Source organism: Schistocerca gregaria, unplaced genomic scaffold, assembly GCF_023897955.1.
Source record: "Schistocerca gregaria isolate iqSchGreg1 unplaced genomic scaffold, iqSchGreg1.2 ptg000949l, whole genome shotgun sequence".
Classification (NCBI taxonomy): Eukaryota; Metazoa; Arthropoda; class Insecta; order Orthoptera; family Acrididae; genus Schistocerca; species Schistocerca gregaria.
The window spans coordinates 92,638-114,961 of record NW_026062302.1 but is presented as its reverse complement, the minus strand read 5'-3'; the positions used below and the strand labels follow the sequence as shown (position 1 = coordinate 114,961).

Sequence of the window (22,324 nt, the reverse complement as noted above, 5' to 3'; positions counted from 1 at the left end):
AGAATGTACACTCTTTGTTGGGTTGGAAATATTATCAAACTATTTTGAACTGCTTCTTCATGCTATTGTGCAATACATTTCATCACGTTTTACATCAGATTTGCATGCATCATTTGACGTATTTAGGAGCGTTATAAGAAACACAAATGACTTTTAGTAGTTTGTGTGTTTCAATTGTCCTCTTTCTCCCAAACATGGATAACTACTTTTATCGCCTCAGTAAGAGGGATGCCGTTTAAGTTATGATAAGGCTAAAATGCTGTGGTGAGGACATTGGTACACGATGAAAGCAGTATTTGTGGCTTTATAAAAAATTGTGTGCACTGTTTTTTTGCCGAGAAGGTGGAGTTTTCCTCTTGACGTACTGGATTGGTGCTAATTCGAGAGCGGTTCTAAATAAAAGCGTATTAGTCTTTAGGACTAACTTATGGTTATGAGCAACAGAAAAGACATACTTTTTTTTCATTAAACTTTCTTCTAGAATTATATGTGTTCTTAGTCCATTCTCGGTTTGCAGAAAGCCAATTTTCGTATCCTGCATTAAAACCCATAGGGGCAAGTTAAAAGATCATGAAAAAAAAGGTTTTTTTTTGTGTCATACCGATATTGACAAAATGGTTATCCTCTGCATTAGCCCTGGAGTGCAGGATTTCTGCTTGATTAGATATTCCGCTGCACGAAGCCTCCGAATTAACGGCGACGGATGATTCTGTTCTGTTTTCTGAATTTTTGGTTGTCATTTCTACGTTGTACTCAAAATTTATAGAAGAGGGCATTGGAGTTTATGATTGTTTTCGGTCTCCCGGTTCTATTGGAGATCAAGATTATGCGGCTTAAAGAGAATTCGGTATTTTTCGTGCAGGAAACCCGTATTGAATATACTTCTGATATGTAAGGACCGACCATTCAAGAGAAGAATGTACAAAGCACAGACAGAAGTTCTGAAAAAACAGCGTTCTATTGTGCTGGGTAACAATAGATACGTGTTTAGGCACACCTAAGAAGAAAATAGGAGATCTTTTAGTCACTTGTCTTTTTCGCGTTGTCTTGGGCATGATTGCGTTACAAATAAAGTACTATAATTTTTATAAATTGCTTGTGCCTTCTTGAAGTATCTTGAACACTAGCAGAATATGTAAGCAAAAATTAAAATAGCCTTGCATACACGCAGGCCATACAAGTGGTGTTTGAAATTTTTTAAATGTACAATTAGTTGGGACTTTATTGTGTTATAGACCACTGAAAGGTTGTAATTAACACTTCGATCTTTTTAGTCCCTATAGAATTTAACAAAACCAATTTACTAAAGGGTCTCAGCTGAATATGAAAATACCGCTGCAAGTAAAAGCCCCTTTCCGAAACTATCTTGAGCGCATTTTTACCCCAGCGTATGACGGTTATTCAAGACTTTGAGTGCCTTTTGTACTATAAGACTGTTTTTTTCACGTTTTTTTTTAGCTGGCGGGAACTCCGTCTCGACAAGTTTGAGTTACTCTCTATCTATTTGGCTCTTACACAGCCTTTTTAGATAGACGTCAGGCGCGCCTAACTCTTTTTTTTTTTTAAATGCAGGACGCTATCAGAACCTAATGAACTAGCAGAATATGCTCTATCTTTGATTGAACAGAATGAAGGGCCCAATTTGAAGCAAAAGTGCATGGAGGAGTTGACGCCTTTTTTAGAAAATGGTTCGTTGGAATGCCGCCTATCTGTAAAAATGCAAGGATTGGGGTATATGAAGGGGTTTATAGATTAACACAAAGAGACTTTTTTTGTTCTGCCGGAGATGATATTTTGTCTGACTTTCAGTGGGTTGCGAAAACACTGTTAAGATAACAAGTCAATTATAGATCGTATCTTTTTGATGCTAGAAGATTTGGATAATCTTCCGATATTTGAACAGAAGCTGTTAAACGAACTTCACCTTCTAAATAGGCAAGTCCGATCCTTGTCTCCACCAGATAGAGAGGAGCAAACAAAAACCCATAAGCGACATATACAAGATGAAGTAGCAGGTTTTCATTATGGCTACGACCAGCAGGATTGGGTACAAAACGAGGAGTGCTCATACAAGGATCGAGGTGACATGAAGGAACTAGACAAAAAATATTGCAGAGAATCGTCTAAGTTGATGAGTTACGAGGGCAGAAAATACGATCGCATGGGTAAAGATACTAGGTATGAGACAAATTTTACGAGCGATTTTTTTGCAAAAAGGGTGACAATTACATATCGTTGAATTAGTTGCTCTTTTTACCTTAACTTACCATCTCTGACCGTTGCATATATATGTCATATCCGCTAGTATTATGAATCGCCAAGAGCAGGTCGAGAATCACCATTCACAGCATACAGAATTCGATGCGTACAAGTCTCGCCACCCTAAAGTATCTCATGACCATCATGCGCGTTTTTCACCTCGACTTGGAAACGGTTCGTTTTCTAACATTCCTCGAATGACGGCCAGAGGTTCCGTTCATTCAGATTCTGGCAGCGGTGGGGGAAGCAAGGACCCGCAGAACACGGTATTAGACATTGTCAATATCCCAAGATACATTAACAACATCGAGAACTTGAACACTCATTTCAAGCAATTCGGTAAAATCATAAATATCGAAACGTTTTTGGACCGAAATAGTGCACGTATCAGATACAAGACTCACCGAGAAGCTCAAAACGCTATTTTTTCTTCATTGCCTATTTGTAACAATCGTTTTGTTAAAGTCTTTTGGGCAAATAATAAGACAGAAATTGACCACACACACAGTGATCGCGGTAATACTGAATTGCACGCCCCATTGCCTGCAAAGCATGCCGTAGAGAGGCGTTCTCCCAAGTCTGACGGCCATTTATCATTTTACACGGCATGTCGCCCAGTGCTGCCGCCAACTCTGGTGCCCTCCTATTCCTACCGTCCGGCTCGAAACATGGCCGTGCGTTACAATTCACCATCCGCACCCAAATCGAACCTCTCCGAAAGAACCAATCATTTAAAAGGAAATCTAGCCAAGGCAGACATGGATTTCCAACTTTTGGCACGATACAAAGTACAACTGAAAGATCCATCATTGTCTGAAGCACAAAGACAAGAATTAGAGAAGAAATGCGACCTTCTCAGAAATCAGCTCCAGACCATAATCTGCACCAACGAATCTATTCTATCTACTGTCAGTGTTAAGTCTGACTCGCACCAAGAACCCCCTACCAGCACCTTCGCCGATTCGTTCGACTCGCCGCAGATTGATGAAAGGTCGACGGAAGGTACAAAAGATATACCTGAGAGGAGTGGTCCAATTGACCACCAGGTGTCAGCCTCGTCTCAGAAGGTGAGTAAATGACTTTTCAAATATGCGATGGCGCATTCATAGCTCTGCTCTAACCTATTCTTTTTACAAGATAAACAGTTGGGGTCACTTGAGTAGTGGCAATGCTCAGCATCGAGAAAATGTTTGGACGCTCAGCTCTGATAAGTCTAAAGAGCGTGATCACCGAATGTTCGTGATTGATAGACGGTCCACGGCATTCTATTTGAAAAACATCCCGAGCGAACTTCAAGATTTGGATAGGCTCAAAAAGCATTTTCAAGTACGTATTTCGTTCCGTTGGAAGACAGCTGTATGAAACGTCGAAATTAACACTGCATATTTAAGCAATATGGCCAAGTTGTTGACCTTACATTAGAATGCTCCCAAGCGCGCGTTCAGATGGAAGACCGCCGCTCCGCCGAAAAAGTGGTACAAGTTAACTTTATATTAGAGAGCAGTTTGAAATTTTTTAACTGACTTTGATACTCGCGTATAGGCCATTATACAAGGCACCATCATCGATGGGTTCCCAATATCTTTCGAATGGGAAGCTGTTTCTAAAACTGCTGAAATCTCGTCTCAGCAATTAGAGAAGGTATTCACGCCTTGAAACTCGTTTTTTTGCTGTTTTGGAACTTTTTTTTAACCTTTTCAATTTGCGCTCAGGACGACCGAAGCAATGGGCCTTCAGATCAATAAATAATGAATATAGTCAATACATAGCTTCTTCCGCAGCAGAACACGTCTTAAAACTCACCAGGATGCCGTATTGAAGTTTCGATAGTTTAAGTGTCGCATTGTTTGGCAGCTTTGATGGCTGAAGAGAAGTCAGCTTCAACTTTCTAGGAGCTCTTTATTGTGGATTGCTCGCGCTAGATGTGGTTAAAAGGTACTCTCGAATGCTTTTTAGAAATGGGGCCAGCCTTCATTTTGGAATTTCTTAAAAAGAGAGGGTATGCCACGGGCGCCCTTGAAAAATGCATGGATGACGGGCGATATGCGAAAGTGACATTTGACCATCTAAGTCTTCGATCTCTATCATACTACCTACACTATCTTCCTTATATCATGTTATCTATACCTACTCTGTCCAATCCATAATCTCGTTTTACTCATAATATCCATACACATTTCAATCTACGACAACTATCTACACACTCCTCTCTCCATCATGATACCTGCATATTACCCACACATTTAAATGCTATCATACTATCCATACACACCCACAGCTCTTTCATACTACCCATACATTTCTCACTATATATATCATACCTTTCCATATCCCCCTTACTCTATTACCCTATCCTATTTTATTATCACACCACCCTGTATTATAATTCTTATGCCATCATGTGTGTCTCTGTTTTATTCACTTCAATCTCTCATTTTATTTTCTATGTCTACATATCTATACATATTTTTCTGTACATTCATACTTCACACAATGTATATGTATCCTTCGTAGTTCACAATCTCCTGTCTCCATCTATCTACTCATATTGTATCATACACATATTTAACACAGATATATAGCATCTTATATAATCCTTTCTTTTTATATTACCTAATACTTTTTAAATCTATTTATTCTATTTATTAAAGCCTTTACACTCTATTCTTTACTAAAAGAGTAATTGTATCAATATTAATTCTTTTTCATCGACGGTTACAACTATTAATCAAACCAATAAAAATATTGACTTCGTAACTATGTATATAATTTTTCAATTACTTATCATTATATATTAACCCAATACTGCTACTATTTTACGTTATTCAAACCTAGTATATTTTTTACACCGATCGCAATTCGAACCTAATGTTCGCAAAGATTAACTATTCTACGATTCCATTTTTGCTTATTCATTTTGCGTTCTTCCATTAACTCCAAGCGATGGGCCATAGCATCACTATGAGACATACTACTTTGTTGAGGATCAACATGCTCTGTACTAATCACGTCAACATCAGGATCTACTAACCAAAAAACTATTATCGTTCTACGTGCTGAACTATGCTGGGTTTCAGACAACCTCAAGTTCGTTAACTTATGAATATGAGAATTTGGAAAAACTATCAGCCGTCCCTGAGGAGTATCAAGAGAACCTAGTGGGATAACGCCTTTCCTCACTATCTTGTATATCTGAGTTGGGGGGTACTGCATTGTATTACAATATATATACCCAGCATCACTTTGAGTGTATTCTCTTTGAAATAGTAACTTTTCTCTTTCTAGCCGTTCATCTCTTTCCAATATAAATAAACATGTTGCAACTACATGTTCATGGCTCATCCCTTCTACATGCCATACACCCTCATGACTTTCGTTAGGCTTCAAAGTATATGATGCGATTTTTGTTATTACTAGTAAACGTCTATTTAACAGACTTTTACGAACGACCTCATGTTCTTCTTCTGGGTTACATTCATCTTCTAAATATGATGGTTGTTCAATAGTTAGATTGAACCAATCCTTTTTTTCTAGATACCCAAGTGACCATTCAAAAAACGGAATTGCTGAACTGAATAGCTCACCTAAATCTTCATACAAATTAGGATATTTATTGCGGTCCAAGTTATTAATGTATCCTTCAATTTCTACTTTTCCATCTTCTTTCACAAAAAAAGGGGTCGGCAACCATTGAAACTTACTCTCTTCCCAACTGCGCCCAAACCGATCATGTGCAGTACCACCTCCCCAATTATCTTTAACGATTATTGGGAAACCTGTAATTTTCGGAGCCGGCCGCTTTAGTTTACTCACCCCTTTTACATAGCAATACAAAGACGGATGTACCAGATCTCGAACTATTGTTCCAGAACCCGGGTGGTAATCAATTGGTTCATTTGTACATAACTCTTCTATATGCTTCAGCAATCGGCTATGTAATGTTGAATCTACTGCTGAATCTGACCACACTACTCCTTCAGGATTAGCCTGGTTCTGAGTTTCTTCCCAAAGCCTCTTGATCTCTCCACTCACTTTCAGATCGCGTACATCATCACGTTCAACTACTATTTCTTCTGGAAGTATATCACTCTTTACAGTAATTTTTTTCTCGCCTTCTACTGAGGTCACTGTGCAGTTTTGAATGAGTTCTTGTCTGTAATCCACAGACACTATATCGTTCACTTCAGGCATAGGAATGTCAAGTGAATATTTTGATAGTTTCAACATGAAACTATTCACGTTAGTTACTTTCTGTGTCATCATCTCTGTCATTTATAGCCTCTGAATTGTAAATGAAAGAATTTTACTGATTGTTTTTACAACCGTCTCATTTCGACGTTCAATTTTTATTTTTCCTCGTATTATCTATACCTATTCTTATATCACCCATACTATCTATGCATTCTTCTCACATTATATCGTACACATCTTTTTCCATTATCCTATTTTACCTCGTTATCGTAGTACCTACATATTATTTACACTTCAATATATTATATTATCCACACAGTTCCATTCTACCATCATATTGCCCTTACACTCCTTTCACTATATCATGCTATCCACCCTCAAACTTTAAAACTCACCCTACTTTCATAATCTATACTTATCTATCAACAATATGTAACTTGTATGTCACTATCGATACTATTACATATTTCATGTTATGCACGTAAAAATTCCATACAACCGTGTATTTTATCAGACACATTTTCCGTTACATTGGTAGTGTTACATATAATTCTATTATTGTAGCATAGTTATTATTATGCCGTACAACTGTTTATATTGCTTAGCAATATCATCTCTATGCATATCTGAATCAGATAAATGTCTATATTTAGTATAAATTATAGAAACCATTATATATAACACCACATTATTATATTTAGCATGTATTTTAATAGTTTATTATTTCTAAAATCCGTTCAAATTGCACATAATATGCTACTACCGTTATTAAGCCCCGTTATTATATATATATTCTATTGACAATACATATAATTCTTTCAGATGTTCATATCTATCTATCTAATGTGGTCACCTCGTTCAAATGTGACATACAATGATGCATTAACAAATAAGTAATACAAATTCATCTAATAAACATATTATGATATATATATATGTATAAAATTGCCATGAATTAGTGTTTTGCATACATATATCCAACAACATTATCTGATGAAGATCTATTATCATACTCATAGTCACAGCCTTGCATTAAGTTAGCCTATTTATTAATATTGCCAAATTCAGATAACATAATTAGTTGTTATTGATTAAATATGCACCTCTATACTACATGTATATATTTTAGATGTTTACTAGCTTTGTATGAATCAGTATCTGCAAATCACGTAAGTCCGATACCTGTTGGTTTGAACGCAGTACGTGTCGAGCGACTCTGTGTTATGTATTTTTTTTTTTTTTGAAAAAGCAACTTTTAGGAATAGACGCATTTTGTACGTTGCCAAATCCAGAGATTAGATGCGGCCTCTGTGCCGGCCGGTCGATATCGCCTATTTTACGATGTCATGCAGCTTTTGGGTTCAACTCACTGCCGTCTATTTTCAGGAGTCGTGCTGATCACTACATACAGATTCAGCGTTGTTGCATTTTAACTACAGTTCTTCTTCGGCCTCTTCTTCGTATGCCGTGTCTTCTTCCCACGGCTGCTTTTGTTTTGGCACGACAAAAAAGAACTCGTGTCTTACAGCTGCATTTTCCAGCACCGGTGGGATGTGTTGTTCAGAGGAATTTGGCTCCGTTTCATTGTTTTCTTTGTCTAATAAAACATCGTCTGCTCGGAGTTTAAGAGGATATTCTTCTAAAGTTGTAAAGAGTGGGGAAACATGTTTTTGAATCTTGAAGTCGTTGACCGTGTTATACAATGCGGACAAGCTTCCTAGTTGCGCGCACAGTTTTGATAGCGTCTCTTCCTCCAGGTTCAGATACGCTATGTTGGCATATTTTCTAAGATCTTCGATTGATGGACTAAACGAGTCTGCGGAAATAGATGAATTTATAAAATTTTCCTTAATAGACCAAAGGGGAGGCTGAAGCTTATATGATTGGCGTGCGGAAGGGTTCGTGTGTATAAACGCATGCGGGACGGACGGCAAGTGAGCACAAGTGACATCAGTTTCGGACAAGCGCTCAGGTGCGCGCGTTTGAAAAAAGTTGAATTTTCTTAGGTGTTTCGGGACATATAATGTGGCCATGTTTAAGACCATTGAGTTAAACATTGTGTGCAGTCTGCATATAGGTTTTTTGCGGAAAGAATAGAATTCAGGAAATTGATCCACAGGATTTTCTGTCGAAGAGAGAATAAGACAGATTTATGTGGGCCTTTTTTTTCGACGACTTGATTTTTTTTTTTTAACTTATCTCATATTTCTTACAAGATGGCCATCAAGAAGCAGGTAGGGTTTAGGCTTGCCCTATATTGTTATAGTTTTTGCGGTGGTTGCTTGACTTGAACGTTTTTGGTTTCGCTTTTTTTAAATAATCCCCATCGCGACTACTGAGCTTTATGGAAGAAAGAGGATCCCTGATTGCGCTAACCTTGCTTTTTAGAAAAGTGCACAAGAAAACATCAATTCGCGGCTTCAATTGGTCGTCAAGTCAGGAAAATGCTCGCTGGGGTACAACAGCACTTTGAAGGTTATCCGAACAGGTGCCGGTACGTCGCGCGGGTTGTTTAAGTCCTGCTGACACTCATTTGATGGTGCAGCTGAGTCACCCCGAAAGGGAGTCAGCGCGGGGCCGTCTCTAATACAATTTTTTTTAGCCAAGCTTTTGGTGATTGCAAACAATTGTCCTCCGCTTCGAAAATCCGAGCTTGAGTACTACGCCATGCTGTCCAAGTGCGCCATTCTATATTACAATGGAAACAACGTTGGTCTGGGGACGGCAGCCGGTAAGCAATACCGCGTGTCGAGCATGGTCGTTGTAGATCCTGGTACGTTTTGTGACAACTAGACTTAAGGCGTGTGTGCTGTGCGAGGAGTGTGGCATCTTCTGAGAATACTCTAGGACACTGCAAAGCAGTTTCTGCCGCGCAAAAAAAAAATGTCGATGGCTGCCACAATAGGGTTCTCTCGTCACAAGGATCGCCACATTTAATTCGCTGACATTCATTTTTTGTGTACTAGGCGAGTCTGATATTATTTCTACGCTTCAATAAATAAAAAAAAAATTCCATCACCGAACTGCAATCAGGGCTGTTTATCCATTTTTAGTATGTTTCAGGGGTGAAGAGCTCTATTTCTCGTAGCGATAGTCTGTTTTCAGGCTGGGGAAGGGGTACAGAAGATTAGATCCATTTTTAGTATTTTTAGAGGTGAAAATTTCAATTTCCTGCAATAATGAATTTTAGTCTTGAGGCTGAGAAAAGAGTATGGAAATATTAGAGGTGGCGGTTGAGGGCGTGAAGTGCAGGTAGTTATACGTTAGCACAGGGCGAAGGAGCTCTGGATTTGATTTTTGTGCATAACGTCAATAAACAGGCGACGCGTGCTGACGTTGTAAATGTTTCAAGGCGCTGTTGCGAAAAGATCGAGGATGTCGTCAAGCTGGTGAACGGCGTGGATAGCGTGCAGATGGACCTTGCTCGAAAGCGTGCCACGGTGTACGGAAAGGCAAGATTGGAGGAAGTTAGGTCGGCCGTGGAAAGTTTAGGTAGGTGCATATACGCGTGAAAAAAGGGGGAGAGCTGTGCATGTCTATGTGCTGTTGGTTGTATGTGTGGTGCATGTTGTGGTGCAGATGGGGGGGGGGTGAGTATTGCTCAGGGCGTTGCGTGCACGTAGAAGTGTCAGGAACGTAGTATAGTGTCCGCGTTTAACACAGTTCAACGTAATTTGAAAAGGTTATAAAGTGCTCTCGTTAGAAGTGAGGGACGCAGAAGGATATAGAGTGGACCTGGGGCGGTATTCACCAGAAAGACTGGGCGACGGCGTGGCGAACGAGGGCATAGAGTTGAGAGACATTTCTATTTTTAGAGAGGATGGTTCTTCGCCTTCAAAAGTTGACTATGTGGTCTTCAATGTGAGGGGCATGACGTGCAAGTCGTGCGCGAGCAAGATAGAAGAGCATTTGAGGGGGCTGTCTGGAGTCGTGTCCGTCCACGTTGGGTTTTTGGTGAACCAAGTTGAGGTTCGGTACGTGACACATTTGCAGACGCCTGAAAACATACGGTTCGAACTGGTCAAATTGGGGTATCCGGCTAAGGTGTTGGTCACGAGGAGAGACGTGCTGTTGCTGAGTGTTTGGTCCGGCAGCTTGGAGGTTGCGGGGGATGAGTTGAAGAGAGACTTGTGCGAGAAGAAAGGAATCAAAGAAGTCAAAATAGAAGAGGAGAACAGAATTCGAGTGGTGTACGACTCCATGCACATTGGCGCGCGCGACATTCTCTCCATTGTGTCAGGGGAGTACAAGCTGGGTACCACGCTCGCGGACGAACGAGAAAGTCCTGTCGCCGAACAAGAACTCGCCATGTACAAAAAAAAGATGGTACAATGTGCTATTTTTGGTGGATTGGTGACGTTGTTGATGGGGTTAATGTGGTTCCCTGAAGTCGCGGAGGCGCTGATGAAGCCGCGCGTTTACGTCTTGTCTATTGAAGACTTGGTCATGTTCACGTGCGCGACTGTGATTCAGTTTTGGGTGGCGGACCACTTTTACGTGTCTAGTTGGACGGCGTTGAAGAACAAGAGGTCCAACATGAACATGCTGATATTGCTGGCGACGCTGTGCGCGTACTTCTATTCCTTCTTCGTGATGCTGTCCTACTTGTTCAACCCGTCGTCCGGGGAGCATCCTGAGACCTTTTTCGACGTGCCGGGCATGATGATTCCCATCGTGTTGACGGGGAGGTATTTGGAGTGCGTCGCGAAGGGAAAACTCAGCAAAACCATCCGCAGTCTGTCCAAGACGAATCAAGAGACTTACCTGCTGACGACTGGCGAGTTTCGAAACGGAAGGTTCGTTGAAGCGGGACCGGACCGAGTCATCGACTCGCGCTTGATACAGAGAGGAGACGTCATCAGAATTCTGCGAGGGAACGTAATACCGGTGGATGGAGAAATCGTCGACGGGGAGTCCACCATCAACGAGAGCGTGCTTACGGGAGAGTCAATTCCTGTAGTGAAAAGCGTCGGTGACGATGTGTACGCACAAACGACCAATGAAGAAGACACAATTTTGGTCCGAGCTGTCAGTGTGGGCAACAACACACAAGCTGCGCAAATTATGCAATACATGAGAGACACTCAAGGCGAAAAGGCCGCGATCGAAAGGTTTGCCGACACCGTCGCGGAGTATATGATACCAACTGTTTTGGCTCTGTCTGCCATCGCGTTCGTAGTGTGGTTCCTGTTGGGCGCGTTCCATGTATTTGTTCCCCCCAACAACACCACCTCGTTCCAGTTCGCTCTGCTTCGCGCCATTTCGGTTCTGGTCATCACCTGTCCGTGCGCGTTCGGCCTGGCGACGCCCACCGCCGTCGCTGTAGGCACCGACGTAGGCGCCAAGCTCGGCATCATCTTCAAGGGCGGGCGCTACCTGGAAACGGCGCACCGACTCACCTCCATATGCTTCGACAAAACGGGCACACTCACCTTGGGAACTCTCCACGTCGCCCTGTACGAACTGTTCGATCTCGAAAAGTATTTTCCGACTCTGGATCCTCAGATGTTCCACCAACTCGTCCGCACCGCGGAGTCAAACGTAAAACACCCCATATCCAAGGCCATCATTCACTACCTCTCCACGCAAATATTCGTACAACCCGCGCCCGGCTCGCGAGAACCAAACGCGTCTTTCCAACCAAAACACCTCTCAAACGTCGTCGTACTCGACGGACTGGGCATCAAGTGTCTCGCTCTCGGCCAATACGAAATGGCCATCGGCAACCGACGACTCATGAACGAGCTCAAGTGTCACCTCCCCGATTCAGTCCAGCTCAGACTGCTCGTCCTAGAACAGCAAATGACGTGCGTCCTGGTCTCTCTAAACCGAGTCGTTGTCGCCATCTTCGGTCTGACCAACCGCCTTCGTCCCGACGCCTCCTTTGTCGTCCACGCACTCTCCAAGCAAGGAATCGACGTCTGGCTCCTCTCCGGAGACACCAACTTCGTAGTCGACGTGGCCGCAAAACAAGTCGGCATCCAAAACGTCCTTTCGTCCGCTCTTCCAATCGACAAGGCCGAAAAAATAAAAGAAATCCAGACCTCTCGCGGCCGCTCTGTCGTCGGCATGGTAGGCGACGGCGTCAACGACCTTCCCGCACTCCAAGCAGCGGACATCGGGATCATCATCGGCGCCGGACAAAACACGAACATGTCCACGGAAGCCGTAAATATCGCCCTTCTCAAAAACAATCTGGTCGACCTCTTAACGGCTATGGACCTGTCAAAAAAAACGTTTCAAAAAATTCAATTCAACTACATCTGGGCAATGGGATACAACTTGGTCGAGATCCCACTCGCTGCCGGTGTCTTTTATCCCCTGGGTATCACGCTATCCCCAATCCTGGCCGGAATCTTCATGGCGCTCTCGAGTCTCTCCGTCATCTTCTCCTCTCTGACACTCCACTGGTACAAAAAAACGGATCAAGTCGTTCAAATCGAAAGGATCGTCTCTCAAACGCTCTCCTCCAGTCGCTCGATGCCTTGATGTCCACGTCAACCCCCTCTCCAACGCGCGGAAGCCACAAGGTGAACTCAAAAATAAGCGGCATGATTCTCTCAATTGTAATGCGAAAAATACAAGAATGCTAACCTTGTACCACGCACATATAATAAATCCTGTCGCCTTCTCTGACGAGTTCTCTCCTTTCGCGGGATTTTTTTCAAGAAAGCACCAACAGGCATCTTCTAGTCGAAAACACAGAAGCCAGCTCAGAGGAATTTCGGGTACCAAATCAAGGCCCTCAGCTTTTTGATATAAAAACTTGTAATTGCAAGAATCACTAGTAATACATCCAAAAATAGGATAATACAATAGGTAACCAATAGCACGACCGCACTTTCTTTCTCGGCACCGCAATGATCTTTTTTGACAGTCATATTTATGATGCTGGTGTTAATCTTAGTATTTTTGTCCGGAATATCATGTGCAACAGAGACTTGTACCTCTCTGCAATACTTTAGGTTATCAAAGAACGAAAAGCCCACCTTTGTCGTGATATTACTTTCGTTGTATTTCGCGAAGACCAACTCACCTGTACTGACCAGACCCTCAAAATTAACTTGAATCTGTGACTCGGTTTCGAAGTGTAAGGTCTTTGCGAAAAGCCTTCCAATTTTTTCAGAACCACCGCTATTAGAAACCGACAAGTTTAAATTCGCCTGACTAAACCTGAGCTCGCCATCAACAGACAGCGTATCATACATGATGTTCAGAGGTGTCGAATCAAATTGAACATCGGTATGCTACAAAAGACGTGTCAAATAAAATAAAAGCAAAGAGAGGAAAGAAAGCCTTGCGTACAAATTCCCAAGTGCCATTGCTGCACTTAAGTTCGTATTTGGTAACATTAGCAAGGTCTTCGGAGCTGCATGTACAGTCCTGACCATAAAAACCCACCGGACACTGCCCACTCGTGTCTATCTCTATATTAATTAATACAAGAGGAAGGCAAACTGTTAATTTTTTCCTCTCCACACAAAAATTTCAACACCCAGTCGTACTCTCAGACGTCAAAATCGTCAACATCTGCATGTATATCAAAATGACGAGTACTACTTTAGGGTTCATGGTGTTCGGTATGATAGATCTGAGGCCGCTTAGCTAAACCAACAGTGAGATCGCGTTCTAAATACGGCAGATAAAAAAATAATGCTGCTCTAAATTTCAATAACAGCAAAAGCCGAAACTCAATAATTAGATATTTTTTTAGAGGATCGAAACAGCAATCTTTGCTTCCTAATATTAAAACGTCAAAAAATTTTAAATTGTCACTAGAAATAGCAATCATGCAGTGTGGAAGCGATCGAGTCAATGAGCGCATCTTCGAAATAGTTGGATCTGTTAAGAATTACAAATGGGGAAAGCGTGGGAATAACAGTCTCGTCCGCCAGCTCACCGTTAATTCTCTATTCCTCGATTCTACCAGTGATGATCATTATGCCGGTATGCACGTGCTATAAAAATAATCACGAAAACATATCTTGGTCCAAGGTAGAACTAACTCCTTCAAATTGACCTATATCTTTTATGGACCCACAGAGCTGTGGTTTGGAACACATCCTTCTGGACCTTCTCAAGTTATACCTTTTTCTAAAAAAGAGCACCCTGAGCTAAACTCGCTGGCTGCACATCTCTACAAAGACGCAGATGCAGCTATCGGGAACACAAATCACGTCAAACTAGCAAACTCTATACATTTGCCCTTTTTATTCAAAGTGCTCTCAATTCGAACAGCTCTATCTATACAAACACACCCAGACGCCAAGCTTGCAAAGAAACTTCACCAACAATACCCAGAAATATACAAAGATTCTAAACACAAACCAGAACTCGTCATCGCGCTCACGAATACATTGGTTATGTGTGGATTCAGACCTCTCAACGAAATTGCAGAATTTCTTCGACAAACGCCAGAATTAACAATGGTCATCGATAAGAACATCGTAAACGAGTTTCTTTATGTATGTGATACCAGTCCTGCCTCCTCACATACCAAGCCACTGAAAAGACTGTTTTCGGCACTCCTCTGCGCAGACAAATACACTCTCTCATGCGCACATAGAAAACTTCTAGAGAGGATGCCTTCCTTCCAACCAAACGACTCCGCCCTAAAAAAAGTACTTCAGGCTCTTCTTGAAGACTTTTTTGAAGACGCCGGACTGCTCTGTGCATTCCTGTTCAACGTCATCGAACTCTCTCCAGGAGAAGCATTGTTTTTGAAACCCAACACAATCCACGCTTACATTTCTGGTGATTGCATCGAATGTATGGCTGCAAGCGATAATGTCATTCGGGCTGGACTCACCCAAAAATACAAAGACATAGATATGGTTATCAACACTGTCAACTACAAAGCAGAACGTCCGAAAATCCTTCGAGGCGAAAACCTCCAAGACTCTTTTCTATTTTCCCCTTTCGAACGAATATATGCGCCCCCTGTTTCAGAATTCCAAGTTGGTCTATTGCGCTTAGATCAGGAATCTCATATATACGTCTTGCCTGCACTACCCGCCATCAGTATTGTGCTTGTATACCGAGGAAGTGGAATTCTCACTCGATTCCCCGGCCACTCACCAGGATACTCCTACCCACTTAAGACTGGGCGTAGCTATATTATTTACAAAGATACGAGTGTTGAAATCCACGTTAAAGAAGAAATCGTCCTTTACCGTGCTTGTCCCTCTATGCTATCTTCACTCCCAGCTTAATTCGCAAGGCCACAACTATCTTGTCAAAAAATTGATTCAACGCACATCTCTCCTAGCCTTCAACCTAATGAGCGGCACATATGGCTCTGTAATATTGCATCGACTACAGTACTCAAACAATGCACCCGACACCTCTTGCCTAACAGCCTTTTTTTTGCCTCCGCAAACAACTCGCATTAGTAAATCTTTTTTGCTCTCTACGCTCAACATCGGCTCCTCGAAAGCATCCATCAACGCCCTCACACTGGGGTAAACATTAGCCACTGCTGTTGCCTGGTCTGTTGTAAGACCAACGTCTTTCAGCGCTTGAATCCAAATCTCGCGCGAACCCTTGTGCGAGCTTTTAGAGTGAGGACTCACCAAGCACTGACTAACAAACGCACCATCCTGCTTTGGGTATCTGTAGGGCCTGTGTGCAAAGGACCTCGTCATTTTTGCCAACATGTCTGCCGCCCCCTCGTAGTCGCATTGCGCAAAGCAGACTATAGAATTTATCCGTTTGGATAACTGTATATTCAGTGACCTAATTGTAAGATTTTGAATATGAATATTTCGATTTTGACGAGCATTTTCAAAATCCAAAACTAAAAACGAAACCACGTTTCGACAACAATTCTTTTCGATTTGCTTGAGCAAATGACACTCATCTTCAATGATCATTTCTGCAAACTCACTGCCTTTCAAAACGACCACAACGTGTTCCAATGAAACATCGTAAAGTTCCACCGGGTGCATAGAAGGATTCTCTAATGTTGGCTGCTTCGTATATATTTGTACGCTTTGCTCCTTGCTGATACGCCTCCAAGACACCGTATTTCTTTGCGCCAGCTTTTCGAACCGGTAAAACAAATGATGCTTTTTCATATAATCACAGATGGATGCACCAAAATCTGTATCTTGTAGTGAGGAATCCACAACCATAATCACTTCTTGATGCCAATCTTCTTTTTTTTTTTTCCTCCATTTGCGGTCGATAACTGTACCAGGGCACATATACAGACGATTCCAATGCTCTAGAGAAACTACAGCATCAAAAGACATCCATTGACTATCTGGATCCTGTGTATCATAGCAATGTTGCGAGTCCTGGTCTGTGGAAGAGAGCTCGTCTAACTGCAGATTTGAGCAGTTATACCCAGTGTTAATGCTAAAATCTAGCGAAACGTCTTCGAAAAGAGGCTCACGATATGAAACTGAATGTTGTTTTGTGTTTGAAAGCAAATCGAGTTGATTGTCCAAGTTAATCAGTCTTTTACTATTAAAGGAATAATCAGAGCTATTTTCTAGCATTTGAGGGCCTTCCTGTTCAGACGCCAATTCTACTTCATTTTCGTCGGAATCTGTACCGATAGTCATTATCGAGATGTTAGGAGAAAGCGTACTTTGATCGGTTTGTGTGATAGAAGGGATGTCGAGTAGCGAGTCGCAATCTGAAGAATTAAATGAGAAACAAGACGGGGAGGAAACTGGCAAATCAGCGCAGCGACGTTTGGCTGAAAAAGACGTATACTTGTCATTCGATAGGGACGTCGCATTTTGTGCTTGTAATGGAATTAGGCAAGGTATTTTTGTTGTTGAATTAGCCGTTAAATAGCAAGAGTCCATGTAAATTGGCTCCAAAGGCTTTTTTGCTCTAGATACATCTTCTGTGACTTGATTATCCTTCTTTGTAACAGAATGCGAGGTTTTATCGAGACCTAGGGCTATTGCATCCTTTGATCCGTAATCTTCTAACAACTTTATGACGACCTTGTCAGGCAATCCATCTCCACAGGTGCGCCTAAATTTAATAATATCAGACTCGCATACGCGATTTGAAACTGATGTAAATGGCATGCATACAATCTATGCAATAGAGTGAACCCAACTGATTTTTCAGTTACTGTTTTTTGGCATAAAAAATTTAATATTTTCCGCTATGGAACTTAACTGTACCGACCTCAGCTTTCAAGCCGTCGCAGTTATTGAGCGTGACAAAAATGGAGATGTGCTCGTGGTATGGTAGGTTAAGTAAATTGATTTCGACACAATTGGTATGCTATCGAGAGAAAGGACAAACTCACTCTTATTATTTTGTGTATCATTTAATATTGTGTTCCTCTTTTTGTACATCAATGTTGTACTCCCCTTTTGTGTATCTTTGATATTTTGTTATTCCCCTTTTTATATTATTTGGCTAGGTGCTATCCGACCTTAGGATCATCTATCAAATCAGTTTCTATTAACAGGTCTGGGTTGAAAGAAAGCATAAATCCACCATGCCGTTCCATTTTTTCAAGATTCGGCTCAGTCTGGCTTTACCAGATAGTTGCGGCTGATGTGGATCAATCAGCTGTTCAAAATATTGTTTCATTTTGTATATTGGTTGTTTCAAATAGATATTATCCAGAAAAATATGGCACTGCCTGCAAGTGCTTGGCCGAAATATATCACCTCACTGGCTCTACAGTTCAGCTTCTGGATGCATGGATGCAATTTCTTGAGGCATACCCTGTTGAGAGATACGACTTGACATTATTCAAAAAATTAGATCCTTTCCGATTTTTTTCGATCAAAGGTAACTTTTGATCTATAGCCAACTAACTTTATGATAAGTGATCTGTGAATTGAAGATAATGAAAATTAATTTCTTTTGTTTTAACTCCTACTAGATGTAATTAACTCCTTCAAGGATGATGCCGTTTACATATGGAGCACTGGGACTATGAAGAAAAGGATTGCCTTATACAATGAGAGACTTTCTTCTTGTTTAAGGCTAATACCCGTGCTCTATCTATTCGCCTTTTGTATGCAAGGGTGGAATAATATGAGACCCTATGTTGTACGAAAATACATACATATGATTTTTGGTTGTTGTGTGTCTCATCAGGCTAATTGATTTATCAGACATTTTCAGAAGAAGAGATTCACGATTTGAAACTCACGGGAACCTACCTTGCCGGCTTTACAGATCCTAAGATTAAAGAACGCAGGGATCTCTACGATTTGCTCATTTATGGTTCGTTCATGCACATTGATTGACCAAGTTTCTTCTGTTCTTTAAATCAAAGACAGACACCGTAAAATAGTCCATTCATAGATGACTGATCTTGTCTGTATATTTAGATAAGGAAGTCATTGTTATCAGTGAATCTAGAGGTACAGACAATGACACCGGCACCGAATACTTTTTCTTATACATCGACAGTTTCCTGCAATTTAACCAAACTTTTCAGATTTTTCGGCAGAGCGATTCTTTCGACAGCATCTCTTTGAATATCTTCAGGATGCAGTTCAGAGGGAAGAAATAACTTCGATGGGGATTTTAGAGGTACACATTGGCTTTCATTTTTTTTCTCAATAGCGCAATAAAAATATTCACATTTTGTTTCTCGAAAATAGAAAATGAGGGAGATAACGAGCACATTTTTATCTTGTCCCAGTCGATTTTGAGCATGCCTATATATTCAGCATTCGTCTAAACCTAGAAAATTGACGTGAATGTATGTGTCCAGTACCACATATCTATTTGCACGTAGGGCGGAGACATGGTAAATTGGGATGGGCTTTTGATACAAAGTAGATTCATTCATTTGAGAGCTGAAATTTCAGTATAGCCCTACAATCAATATAAATTTGTGCGAGCAAATTGGATTATTAGCAGAGTTCGATACAAGCGGTCAACAGGATAGTCTGTCAGAGCGTGGGAATTTGAGCTTGGTGTCTTGCTATAGACATGGCATAATTGTACATCCTTTTTAGCAAAACACAAATAAAACCACTTGCCCGAATAACTATAAAATCTTGTCGAGCTCGATAACAAGATGACATAAATTGTTCCAGACTCGAACATTACATGCATTTAGTACAGATACTGTTTGCGTGGCGTTGAGAAAATGATTCGGATCCATCCTTAATGAGACCACGACATCATCATTCTTGAGGGTCACACACATAAAGATCCTAGTTTTGAAAATATTTCTTTTTGAATATCCCAAGTGTTTCCAATTGGAGGGACGTTTAGCAAAAAAAATGGAGACTACAATTCCTGTATACTATATACTTTTGAGCATCGACTAAAGAATTTCAAAATGGGCTGGGCTGATTCCCTTCTGGCTGGGTTTAGAAGATTGCAGTGTAGCATTACTATGCGCAGAACATGCTGTCCATAGGTACGAGAATATTAGAAAGTTTAGGCTGGCACCGACAAGGTTTAAAAAATTGTCTGTTTTGACGTGAGCCACCTAGAAATACCACTACAATGTCAGATACGTCGCTTTGGTATGTCTAGGGAGAGTGCAAATCGGACGCATACCATTTGTCCAGTGTGTCAGCTCGAGCACGCAGAATCAGGTTATCTAGAGATTAGCGAAGACCTCCCTTTTTGGTATGTTTGAAATTGTGATTTTAAAATTGGTTTGAAAGTTTCTGTCTGCAGATGATGCAATGGGTATTGTTCTAGATAGTTAGAAGGAAAAGATAAGGCCGATAAACAAGGACACGCACGGAGGAGAGAGGTAAAAAAAGTCTTTCACTATCCGCAGCATACACACGCACAGGTGTATATGATGTTTGCAGGATAACTGTTTAATATTTCGACACAAAAAGTTTTTTTCGATGGGCGAGGGACGACTTGGGGGTGAATCGATACGTCAAGATTTAGCAGCCTATAAGAAGGGGCCGCAATATCCAAACAGGAATGTTGAGCTCGATCTGGCTAGGAGGAGAATCGAATGGTAAAAGAAAAAAGTAGGTATCACAACAGGATGCCTCTATACTCGGGTGATGTCAGCTTGATCGATCAATGATAAAATTGTGATATGCACACATTCAATCGACGATTTTTTTTTCTTTTTTCTTGATATGAAATGCCAGTATGATCAGCTTGAATACCAAGTACCGATATGAGGTGATAGATTCAGCCAGCTCTCCTATTCAAAAAAACGTGTTACATACGCAGGCGTAGTCTCGTCCTTTAGATGCAAAGATGCAAACCTAATTTCGTTAAATAGGCTATCCCTATCTGCACCCCCATAGTATCTAATAGCATTGAGACATTGCTTAATATAGACAGATGATTTTCGATTGAACACGCCGCCTGGAGCAATATGATCCACAAAAATAATGCAGCCTGCCATCAAACTTAGTATACTTTTCCTGTCACTTTTTGACAAATTTTGATTATTCACCATCACGCAGCACAGATTTGCTATCAAAGATAACGTTGGTATATAATTGATTTTTTTTAACTGAGTGACTCTATCGGACAAGACCTTCATGGTAGGTACAGGGTAAGCAAAATGAAAACTCATCTTGTTCGCCACGTCTTCATTAACCTTGAGGTCTAGCTTCATCTTGGATGCAGATGATTCGTTTCTTAGTGTACACATTCTCGACAGAGCACGTCGATAATAAGAGAAGTCATTTTGAATAGAGGGTTTAGACATTTTCAACCTGTCAAAGTTAATTGCAAAGCGTAATACAGCTGCCAAGCATCCAATAGTCGCCTGACGATTTCTCACACTCCGTTCCGGTTCACCTTCTTCGCACAGTTTTAACAACAGACCTTCAAGCGACTCATCCAACCGCAAAGTGTATACATAGAATTTGTACAATAGGGCTACCGACTTTTCCACAGCGTTCCAAGCCTCTTCCTCCGTCTCGGGCGTCGGTTCAGATAATGCCTACACCACCTCAAATTGTGTAAGAAATAGCAAAAGATAAATCGTCCAGTATTCCTGAATGAGAAAGACAAAACCACATGCACACACGTCCACACATAATTTTATAGATTGTGTGCGTATTCTCTCTTAAAAGACTGCTCTCCTTCCTAGTCACACCGATTCCATTTTTTTGTCATTTTTGTACTGCATCCTCCTTATGTTTTGCTTTAACAGAATGTCTCTTTCAAGATGTACATAATGGCTTTCCTTCTGGTACACTGTAATCACGATCCGTGAGGGTGTATACACAACTTCAAGTTATCGTACGTTTCTTATATACTTCTCGCAACCGCTATATTCGCTCAACCTTTTGATGAGTTTGCCCTGCTTAGACAGCAATTTGGTCAAAGTTGCGTGTATTTCCTTCTCTTCTTCATTCGGCTCTGAATGAATATTTAACTCAATTGGAGGGACATTGCTGATACCGCTGGAAAGGCATGAACCCATGGTACTTTTTGGCGAGGAAAAGAAGCTGTTAAACCGAGAAGCCTGCCGCTTTATAAAGCTAATAAAACAGCAAAAAATGATACGACTCATAAATTAAGGCACCGCTTTAATTAATTTAATATAGTCCTGCAGTATGTCATCAATAAAGGTACGTACCACGACTAGAATACGTTAAAGTAAAATAGTTGACCGTACGTCTATATATACATATACAGAGAAAGACTTTGCGATGCTGCTGTATGCTCGGCAAGGGGATGACCACAACTTTCTTGAGAACAAGCTGGCAGGCAACAACTGTGCCACCGCCGATTTATTTTTTTATTTAAAAAAAAAAAACCCTACTTTTGATTATTGAATACTGAAAACATGTCGGAATGTCATTTCGATTTTTCGAGGAGGGTGATGTTTTCATTTAATGAAGTCAAACCACAGGATGACAGTTAAACGAGGTAGAAAATCATTCCTCCCCGGTTTTCTCTAACGACACTCTATGTTGCGTTCGATCAGACCTGC

General features: G+C 41.1%; 5 protein-coding genes and 2 long non-coding RNA genes across 12 annotated transcripts; 4 read left to right on the top strand and 3 right to left on the bottom strand.

Moving 5' to 3' along the window:
• Positions 1–59: 59 nt before the first annotated feature.
• Positions 60–1,127, bottom strand: LOC126325930 (uncharacterized). The gene is made up of 5 exons (XR_007560421.1): positions 1,078–1,127; positions 602–997; positions 456–535; positions 366–392; positions 60–251 (listed from the first exon to the last, which is right to left on the bottom strand). It is a non-coding gene; the product is annotated as an uncharacterized LOC126325930 (long non-coding RNA).
• Positions 1,128–1,205: 78 nt separating this feature from the next.
• On the top strand, positions 1,206–4,733 carry LOC126325929 (uncharacterized). Of its 4 annotated transcripts, none has more exons than XR_007560420.1 (8): positions 1,206–1,388; positions 1,573–1,688; positions 1,833–2,178; positions 2,306–3,261; positions 3,397–3,585; positions 3,651–3,731; positions 3,802–3,900; positions 3,972–4,733. XR_007560420.1 is itself a non-coding variant. In XM_049995426.1 (8 exons), exons 1-8 carry the CDS (start codon positions 1,324–1,326, stop codon positions 4,002–4,004), a joined length of 1,950 nt encoding a protein of 649 aa, XP_049851383.1. In that variant the 5' UTR covers positions 1,206–1,323; the 3' UTR covers positions 4,005–4,733. The 4 variants fall into 4 exon arrangements, 3 of the variants coding, with proteins under 3 accessions (XP_049851383.1, XP_049851382.1, XP_049851384.1); XM_049995426.1 differs by having other exon boundaries at positions 2,306–3,326; XM_049995425.1 differs by having other exon boundaries at positions 2,306–3,326; positions 3,651–3,734.
• A 4,899-nt stretch (positions 4,734–9,632) lies between these two features.
• Positions 9,633–13,086, top strand: LOC126325911 (uncharacterized). Its single transcript, XM_049995401.1, has 3 exons — positions 9,633–9,702; positions 9,803–9,942; positions 10,133–13,086. Exons 1-3 carry the CDS (start codon positions 9,662–9,664, stop codon positions 12,937–12,939), a joined length of 2,988 nt encoding a protein of 995 aa, XP_049851358.1. The 5' UTR covers positions 9,633–9,661; the 3' UTR covers positions 12,940–13,086.
• Positions 13,087–13,609: 523 nt separating this feature from the next.
• LOC126325928 (uncharacterized) lies at positions 13,610–14,051 on the bottom strand. Its single transcript, XR_007560419.1, has 3 exons — positions 13,956–14,051; positions 13,756–13,877; positions 13,610–13,697 (listed from the first exon to the last, which is right to left on the bottom strand). It is a non-coding gene; the product is annotated as an uncharacterized LOC126325928 (long non-coding RNA).
• Positions 14,052–14,233: 182 nt separating this feature from the next.
• On the top strand, positions 14,234–16,258 carry LOC126325918 (uncharacterized). The gene is made up of 2 exons (XM_049995411.1): positions 14,234–14,397; positions 14,494–16,258. The coding sequence occupies exons 1-2, from the start codon at positions 14,241–14,243 to the stop codon at positions 15,660–15,662; spliced, it is 1,326 nt and encodes a 441-aa protein (XP_049851368.1). The 5' UTR covers positions 14,234–14,240; the 3' UTR covers positions 15,663–16,258.
• Positions 16,259–17,576: 1,318 nt separating this feature from the next.
• LOC126325921 (DENN domain-containing protein 10-like) lies at positions 17,577–19,123 on the top strand. The gene is made up of 7 exons (XM_049995417.1): positions 17,577–17,663; positions 17,843–18,219; positions 18,314–18,483; positions 18,549–18,660; positions 18,768–18,800; positions 18,878–18,972; positions 19,044–19,123. Exons 1-7 carry the CDS (start codon positions 17,581–17,583, stop codon positions 19,092–19,094), a joined length of 921 nt encoding a protein of 306 aa, XP_049851374.1. The 5' UTR covers positions 17,577–17,580; the 3' UTR covers positions 19,095–19,123.
• On the bottom strand, positions 19,048–22,077 carry LOC126325920 (CYFIP-related Rac1 interactor homolog). Of its 3 annotated transcripts, none has more exons than XM_049995414.1 (4): positions 21,968–22,077; positions 21,632–21,815; positions 19,957–21,325; positions 19,048–19,885 (listed from the first exon to the last, which is right to left on the bottom strand). In XM_049995414.1, the coding sequence occupies exons 2-3, from the start codon at positions 21,809–21,811 to the stop codon at positions 20,573–20,575; spliced, it is 933 nt and encodes a 310-aa protein (XP_049851371.1). In that variant the 5' UTR covers positions 21,812–21,815; positions 21,968–22,077; the 3' UTR covers positions 19,048–19,885; positions 19,957–20,572. The 3 variants fall into 3 exon arrangements, with proteins under 3 accessions (XP_049851371.1, XP_049851373.1, XP_049851370.1); XM_049995416.1 differs by having other exon boundaries at positions 22,007–22,070; XM_049995413.1 differs by lacking the exon at positions 21,968–22,077 and having other exon boundaries at positions 21,632–21,953.
• Positions 22,078–22,324: the final 247 nt, after the last annotated feature.